Source organism: Cavia porcellus, unplaced genomic scaffold, assembly GCF_034190915.1.
Source record: "Cavia porcellus strain 051 isolate PalLab524CR breed Dunkin Hartley unplaced genomic scaffold, mCavPor4.1 scaffold_13, whole genome shotgun sequence".
NCBI classification, from domain to species: domain Eukaryota; kingdom Metazoa; phylum Chordata; class Mammalia; order Rodentia; family Caviidae; genus Cavia; species Cavia porcellus.
In genome coordinates this window covers 4,265,991-4,275,285 of record NW_026947496.1, presented here as the reverse complement: position 1 = coordinate 4,275,285, position 9,295 = coordinate 4,265,991, and the positions used below count along the sequence as shown (strand labels likewise).

At 37.3% G+C, this 9,295-nt stretch overlaps 1 protein-coding gene across 1 annotated transcript; it reads left to right on the top strand.

Annotated features, from left to right (window-relative positions):
* The first annotated feature begins 265 nt into the window (after window positions 1-265).
* On the top strand, window positions 266-7,795 carry LOC100716511 (prolactin-like). Its single transcript, XM_023562143.2, has 5 exons — window positions 266-284; window positions 2,738-2,913; window positions 4,324-4,431; window positions 5,389-5,568; window positions 7,604-7,795. The coding sequence occupies exons 1-5, from the start codon at window positions 266-268 to the stop codon at window positions 7,793-7,795; spliced, it is 675 nt and encodes a 224-aa protein (XP_023417911.2).
* The last annotated feature ends 1,500 nt before the right edge of the window (window positions 7,796-9,295 follow it).

The window sequence follows — 9,295 nt, the reverse complement described above, 5'->3', positions numbered from 1 at the left end:
TATCTTTTTCATGCAATGTAATTACTCAAAATCCATTCCTTATTCACATATGTAATGGAAACTGAAAGAGAAATAAAATAATTCTAGATGTTTGAAAGTATGGAGTCATCTCAGTGAAGGACACAGAAGACTGGGAATAGTGAAGAGAATGTCTGATTAAATATATCTGTGAATGCTTCAAAGGTAAAGGACCAACATCGGTACTTGGACCGGGGACAGCCAGGCCTACTCCTCTCAAGGTGTGTTTCTTGTCCTGATCACCAAAATGGATGCCAAGGGGACAGGTATGTGCACCAAACATTGAGTACTGGCTTCACCACCATCCTAGGTGGGTTACTGTGAAAATGTTGCTAATGAAAAGTTTCCAGGTTTATATGGTTAAGTACCATCTCAATGTTGTCCTGGAAAACACCTACCCAGTACAAAGGAGAATATTTCTGAGGTCCTCCAGTGGTAGAATGATGCTAGCTTTGGATATTTGGCTATTTTTGGAGACTTTTGCATTAATTCAGGAGCAGGTAGAGCAGTGAGGGAGGTTCTGTTGTCTATTAAGTAGAAGATAGGGGACTGCCAATCAATTCACAATACAGAATGGATCTTACAACAAGAAATTATCTAGCTCAAAAGCCATTAATGGTAAGATTGGTGAACTCTGGGCTAAAATAGGACCACAAGTCATTGAGTCCAATCTTCACAACAGCAAAAGGCAGAAGCTAAAGTTTCTGGTTCTCATGCTCATTATGTGAATTGTATGAGATTAGTCAACCTAATATACTTTCACTTTTAAAGCCACAATCAGACAGTAATTGGGGTGATGTATCTTACTTGGTTTTGTCAGTTTGCACAGTGATCTTTGAAAAGGAAAAAGCAGCACAATGTTAAGTAATTTTCTTTACTGAGTAAGTGACAGAAAAATAATATTTCTCTTGTCAGAAAAATAAATTAGAGTTAATCATAAAATACTTTTGAAATAAAGAAGAAATCTATTATTCTGCTTATTGCATATTTTAAAAAACTCTCTGATGACAAATATATATGCTAATTAGTAGGTACATCTATTCAGAGATGAACTTCATACAATTCCATCTCAGTTTCTCCAACTCTAGGGCATTATTTCATTACAAAACTATATAAAAATTTGCGTCTGTCTTCACTATATTAGCATAAGAAGTATAATAAATTTAAATTTTTGAACCATTGCAATAAGTAATACTCTGTACTAAAACATTATAGTATGGAAAACTAAAACTATATAATATGCATGAATGCATGTTGTTTTAACTTTACAACTCAATTGTTATTTAGTTCAATTTTAAGACAAATATATTTATATTTCTTTAAGAATTTATTTTAGGAATTATTCACATATGATTATTTAATATTTGTTTCGATTTATTGTATAGAATTTCATCTTAATTTGGCAAAGTTTATGCAGAATTCAGTCTCCTAATGTAATATTTTAACATAAGAAATATCTTGGAATAGCATTACTGAAGGTAAAAGTTATATTTAATTTAGTAGCTACCTGTTGTCTCTTTCCCTTTGGGGGTGAAAATTATTGATATGCCAGTGTTCTACATTTTTCCATCTACTGAAAAAACAAAATGACCAGTTTTGTCTTAATCTCTTTAAAAAAAGAAACCACATTGACAGACCTGCCTCTGGTCTCTGGGAAAGTTTCTGATATGAGAGTTATATAGAGCAGAAGAAGCAGATACAATTAAACTTCATAGGGCCCCTGCCACTCAACACCCTAGAAAAGAGGTGTTTGTCACAAGAGATGATAACAAACATGGCACTCACCTCCATGATCTCTGAAATGGCCCCTTTGGCACCGGTGCAGGCTAAGATCACACAGGTGTGGATACTGTGACAAGATGAAGCAAGAAATACAGCACAGGTGTGCTGCTTCCCCTGCACACCACTGAGAGGACTTGGAAAACTCATTCAAGTTCACTAGGCCTTATTGTTAGTGGGTTAAATTCGATGCTAAGTATGAAGGTTCAGTGTCTTCAAAGGGTTTATGAAGCAGACATCTAGTAAAACATCCAAAAGTCTGGCAAAATGTGAAGCAAGTGCTTAAAATTATCATGGTGAATTAGCAGTTACAGGCCTATGGTATCATTCTATGACAGAATTCTATTTGCGCTCAGTACTCTCAAGCATGTACATTTTCGTAAATACATGAAGATAAAGCAAATAGATATGCTGTGTCACACTTGTCAGCCAGTGTCCAAAAAGCAGATATGAGAGAGTGAGTTCAAGTATTACAGAATGCTGCAGTGTCTGACATCTGAATATGTACAGAAATCCCTATTAATTAAAATCATTTTAAAGGGCTGGGGATTTAGCTCAGTGGCTCAAGCACTTGCATGAGGAATGCACTGTTGTGAGTTCAATCTCTGGTACCAAAACAATAAAAAAATAAAATAAGATAAAACAATTTAAAGAATTGGCTTAAAATTGTTCATCAGAATTTACATAAATTCCCAGAGTTTGCAAAGCAAGAGACACACCTGGGAGAAATATAAAAAACAGGAGGTGTCTCTTTTCAAATTCTGTTTCTGCTCAAATGTCCACATAAATGTCACAGTGTAAGGTGCCCCTTAGAGTCTTCACCCTCCCAGAAGTACAGCATCAGGACAGAGATCAGAAGAGGCAAAGATTCCCAAGTGAGGACTGTTTGGCAAACATGGAAAATTGATTATTACAGTGTTAATTTTCTTGGTTTAACCAGGGTCACTTCTAATGCTGCTGTTGATGTCAAGCCTGCTTCTGCAGAAGAATGTGGCCACTCCATCTAAATGTATTAGCATAACAGGCCACCGGACTACCCTGCCACATCTGCTTCAGCATGCAGTCACTGTGTCTCATTATATCCATGTTCTCACTCTAGAACTCTACCAGGATTTTGTAAGTACCACACTTTTTATCTCTTCTCAAAGGAAGTTGTACTGAAAATCCTGGATAAAGAGTACAATTTGAAAATGAAAACTTTATCACTCAATGTTAAATATTGATTGATGTGTTTAATGAAAACATGAAGCAAATAAAATGTGAAATACTGAGGAAAGAAGGTTCATAATATCTATGATTGTCAAAAAATGTGGAGATTTTAAAAGACCCTTATTTCAGTTCATTTTTAAAAGTGCATATTCCTGATATTAGCCACTGTTATTTGGGCCTGAGGAAGCATGCTGGTTTCTTCCTCAAGTCTGCATGGATATTCCATGTGAATTTCTCACTGAGTGTACCACAGATGTCCAAAATATTGGAACAGCTTAGAGGAGAACTGGGAAGATCAAACAGAATTGAACCAAAATGATTTCTTTTTAAATGGAAAGAATTCTAAAATTTTTGGGACCACAAAACACACAAAAGCAATGAGCCAAGATTTCCACTGTAGGTGATAACAGAAGATTTGGTTTAGTAATGGGCCTGGTTCTTGTTTCTAGGTAAGTCAGTTTTAGCAGTCTGCATTACCCCCCCCCCCACGCACACACACACACACACATAAGGTCAGTGTTGCAGTAGACAGCAATTTAGAGTAAGGACGCAAAGATACTGCACAGAGAACTGGCCCATGTTTGTGATATATTCACATAACACAGTTCTGTTATGCCTCCCTGTCTTCACTTTTGGCAGTTTTGAATTGTCCTGAGTATTACTCAAAATTTTCCTAAAATTCTTTCTCAACTTTCACAAAACTTACTCATTACTAGCCCCTGTAATCTATTGGTATTTAATCTCAGTGTGTTCCTTAGAATTTCATCAAGGGTTTTGTCTCTTTTGTGATTTAGTATTTTTACAATAAAAACATAGTGTTAATTGATGATGAATTTGTCAGTTGGATGTAGGTAAAATAAGATCTTACTGAAAGAAAAGTATGATTTTTATGTCTGGTTAAGGAAAGTATATCAGTTTGGACACTGGAGAAACAAGAGTGCAAATAGATAAAAACAGACACGTATGCATCATGATCTTTGATGAAATGCTAGAGATAAGTGTTTCTTGACACAGGTACCTCTGCAGCTTTGCTGTTTTTCTTGTCTGTGTTCCACAATTTAAGTTATATGAAGGATGTGAAAATAAAATCATAGCAAAGTAAGAGGGTGGGAGAACAAAAAGCTAGCTTGGGAACCAATTATATTCTAGAACAAATGGGAAAGCTAGATTAAAAAGGTAATTTCCTAACTGTATTTTCAGACTTTTTGAAGCCTTCTTTTGAACCAATTACACATGCATTAGATGTAACCACATAAAGTGGATTGATGACTATTTTTATTCCCAAGCCCAATGCTCTGAATATTTCATTGGTTCTAGATAACACTGTACTCTCTGGACCAAGACTTCTATTTAAAGAATATGAAAAGTTGTCATACAACCTCTATCACCATACCCCTTGACAAGAAGCAGATCCTGAAGATGAAGGTTAGTTCCTGCCCAGTACAAACAGCATATAGAAGCCAGTGTCTGGCTTTGCAGGCTGTAGGCTCTAAGGAGAGCTGTGGTCTGTGGTGAGAGGCTACACTTCAGAGCAGAGCAGCAGGACAGGGAGCAGTGAGAGCAATCACACTGTACCTGGAAATCCCAGGGAAAACCCAGTGCTGAATAAAGTTCTGTAAGCTGGAAATGCAGATGATCTTAACCAACATCCCACACCTAGGATTTTGTGTGAGAAATGTGCGTGCTGTTTATCCAGTTCAGGTTAATGGGGCTCCTGAGTGGGTCGTGGTTCCAATCCTGACCCTGCTATTCCATGGCTCAGGCATTTCTTCCCTTCTGCTAGTGCTACTGCAGTGCCCACTATTTCACTCCACACTTCTATCCTTGGCCTGATTCTACTGAAAGTAATCCCAGTGTGGCTGTACCCTTTGATATCATGAAACCTGCTCAAAGGTGTGACTTTGGCCTCCACTCTGATAACAAAGAAAACTTATCACCCCCAATATCAATTACCAATGATCAAATGTCAATATCAATTATCAATGATCTATCCTTGCCTGTTATAATACTGCTCTACTGATTTTCTGCCATAAACACGGTGTTAACAGGATTTTAATGAAACCTTGGAATTCTAGAAGATAAATAACATTGAGAAATTGTTATTAATTAGAAAATTAGAAATCAATTAGAAATCTAATTGTTATCAATTAGAAATTCTATCCAAAAGTATTTCTTCTGATCAGCTAGTTACATGTGATTTTTTTGTCTATATTCTTGTGGTAATAACATAATTTTAAATAACATCTATGACCTACAGAAAATGTTTGCACGTACATAGGACCCTCCAATAAGTTTTTTCAGTGTGTCTCTGAGCAAAAGTCACTTTTAACTAACCTATCTGTGTCTCACTCCTGTTATGGTACGCTGCAACTTGTTGCTCAGGAGAAGGACATAATCATCCTGGTAATCTACTTGATTCACTCCTGGGATGATCCCTTGAGCCATCTCAAAACCCAATCAGCTCGCCTCCCAAAAATTCCCCAGAATTTCATGATGAAAGCTGAGTTGATCCAGGAGAAAATGTACTATCTTCTAGAAGGCCTGGAGATCATGGCCAAGCAGGTGGGTAGCTCCTGATGGTTTCTTGGTTTTCAGTTTTCAGGGTCCCCTCTGCATTGGGAAGTAGAGTGACATCCCTTGCTTTGCAGGAATAACATTTAACCTGAATATTGCATCTTCCAGTCTCCTACTCCACAGAGCCAGAGGCATAGGCATCAGTGCAGATTTCAATGACATGGGATCTCAGGACCTTTACTGTTCAGAGAGCTGCCTCCCCTGCGTAGAACAGAAGACCCCTGGACTATCCCTCCATGGGTGGTAGTTACATATCTTCCCTGAGAAGAAATTCACACAATAATGCCTGCAAGAAGTGTATCTCTCATGTAGTTTAGGACTCCCATGCTTAAGTTTTGGACAGATTACAACTTTTTAGCCTTATCAGTTGTTTAGGATCAAGAAAGAGAAAGAAAAGTCATTACATGATCTCATGCTCCATCCGTCTATGATACCCAGAGAAGACTGAAATTTCCATAGCACCTATGCTTAGAATCACTAGATTATATAACACTATAAAACACAAAGTGACCTCTTGAGGAATGCTTCTTATTCTATAACATGTAGAACATTATACCTCATTGTTTGGTATTTGCAATTTAAAACTTGCTCCATTTTATTAAATTTCCTCAGACAATTTATTATACCTTCACTGAATCACTCTTTTATTGTGCTTCTCCAGTGTAGTAGTGTTATTTAAACAAAACTGCAATAAACTGCTTTCTGAATTTCTCAAAAATAATGCATCATCAAAATAAAGATTTAGCATTACATAAATAATAACACAAGAAATGATAGATTGCACTTTTCAGGTACTAGATATTGTTAAATTGTATTTTTTGTGATTGATTGTCATTTAAGACATTTATCTCAAACTCATAACACATTGCACTGCAAAGTATAAATTAACTCTTAATTTTCAAAATTTTCTTCATTGCTAAGTACCAAATCCTAGAGCTCATTAATTTGTTGTGTGTTTCAATTCCTTTTCTAATTTTCTTACAATTTTTTCACTTGTTCCTCTTCATACCACATTATATGTTTATACATATTTTAAAACAACATATATTCATATATGTTTTAAAGAAACATGTTTTAAGGATTAAACACTAAAAGTAACTTAAAACAAACATGCAGAGATTAATATCTCCCAATGCACTTTAAATTTGAATAAAATTCTAGCAGATCAAAGTGTAAACTCATCCCAGTTTGTGTCTTTCACTTCTGGAATTAGCTGACATCTTCACAGTGTCAGAATGGTTCCTGGAATATGAAATCCCTGGTACCTCAAGCTATCATGGGACTTTTGAGCTCACAGAGGCCCACTGTCTTCTCTTGTATTGTGCAGGACAGTGTGAGGCACCGTCCCACGCTAACCGTGGCATGGGTCGCAACACAGCACTTGTTCCCAGTACCCAATTTATAGGTGGTACGTCCAGCAGCTCCAATCCCACAGAACTGAAATGAAGCAGATGCTCCTCATGGAGAACAGGGAGGAATCCTGGGTGGAGTGAGAGATTCCTGACTATCACAGTCAGTCCTGTGCAAGACCTAGTGCCTTTCTCACCACATATGAGGGTTTTTATTTTATAGGAACCCTATGAAGAATAGATTCAATTCAAAACAATGCAATGTGAATAATGAATTATCAAAAATGCAAAGGGTTCACCCAGGACAAGAGGATGTAAATTTCCTTTAAGTGACATACTACAAGTTAGATGCTCCACTCTCCCTGATGACATCCATATCTATCTTGCACTAGCAACTTTCTGGATTTCCATTTCTCTACTCCTACAAAAGTACACATCACCATTGATTGATCACATTCAAGGAAGGAAAATAACAGGTGGGCTCTGCTTCTCAATGTTATCTATTTTCTGATTAATAGATTCATAATCCCTTGTGTGAGATACATCAAAACAGAACATTGGAAAAAATTTACATTTCCATCTTTTTCTCTAATCTTAATTGACTAATTGATTAGAAAAAATATGAAAATTAATATTAATATGAGTAATACAATGCTTATCTCTTTGGTTTTTAGGTTGGCCTTCAAGTCACAGATTATATGGACTATGCTGTCTGGACTGGACTCCCATCCCTACAGTCAGCTGAGGGAAAATATTTTATTGATACTTTTCATCACCTGTGCCACTGCCTCCTTAGGGATATATATAATGTGGACAGTTTCCTGAAGGTCTTAAAAGCCCAAGTAACCCATGATAGGCACAGCTAAGCCCATAGCCCTTTTTGCTGTTTTGAGATGGATGTTAATGACCCGTGCCTTGGACAGATTCTTTAATTTTACATAATTTCATTTATTTATGGGTGTAATATTATGAAGTATCTCCTCAAAAAATAAAAACTGAATATTTTGCATTATCAAAACTTTGGAAGACAGTGTGTAATATTTTCTTTCCTTCATTAAATTGAAATATCCACCAAATACATCACTAAAATTGAGAAATTTATATTGATTGACACTGCTTCCGGTCAAAATTATCTGTCAGACCTCCCAACCTTGGACCCTGGAAATCAACCACAGATAACAGGCTGCATCTGTGCCCACCCTCTTGAACTTCAGACCCTGAACCTACACCTAGGAGGGCAGACTGCTTCCATGCCTGCCCTCCCAACCCTCAGGCCCCAGACTTTCACCTCAGAGGGCAAGTCTCTTCCATTCTTTCCCTCCCCAGCCTTGGACCCCAGACTTCCACCTTGGAAAGAAGGCCATTCTGCTCTTGCTCTCCTGCCCTAGGGTATCCCACTACCTCCTGTCGCTGATATTGCAATTGGTCTTTGGCCACTTATCCCCTCCAAGATCCTTGGAGTGCAATGGATTAACCTGGCTGGATTGATGGGAGACTCAGTAACCCCTCAGCCACACAGAGGATCTCATCAGGCTTTCATCACTATGGTGAATTTTCCTTAAAATAGGCATCTTCAGTTGGTATACAGGAGCAGTGTTCAAGTCCCCTCCACCTATAGGAGTTTTCCAAGTTTGGCAAGAGTGTGGGTGAGTCCTTTCTCCATACAGAGAACAACAAGGGGGTTGAGGATTGTGCCAATAATCCCTCCAACAACCTGGAGAAAATTAAAAGGGCTTATGAGACACCGAGTGACACTATAGAATCCTTGCTGAGGAAAATGCTGTAGACAGAGGGATCTAGTGGCCTAGAACAACCAGAAGACATAGTAACAGTGGGAACCAAGTGTTGACATACATAAATACTTAAGCTAGTCAGCCTAGGAACACTGTAGGGCTCACCCAACAGGCTCTGAATGAGGTGTTCAGCTGACTGCCCCTCCTATTCATTGTGGTACCCAGCAATTGGATAAATGTCAACCACACAGTAAGATTCTAAGATATACACTACAGACAGTTAAGACTAGTGGGATTGAAAGAATAAATATTAGCCCAAAAGATGAAAATGACAAAACAAAAAAGCAAAATGAAATCTCAAACATCACTCCATCAGAAGCAAATACAGGAGACACTGAAATAGAAGACTTTAGAAGTCATAAAACTGAAATTTTTGAAAAGATAGCAACAGAAATAAAGAAACAAATCAACAAGTTTATAGGGGAAATCAAATTAGAAATAATTTATCATGTAAAGACAGAAATGACAACCTTAATGAAAGAATTCCTCAGCATAGGTAGAGAAGACATGGATAAAAAAGTAAAGGAGCATGAGATGATGGAAATCTTGAATGAATGATACAGAAAAGAAGTA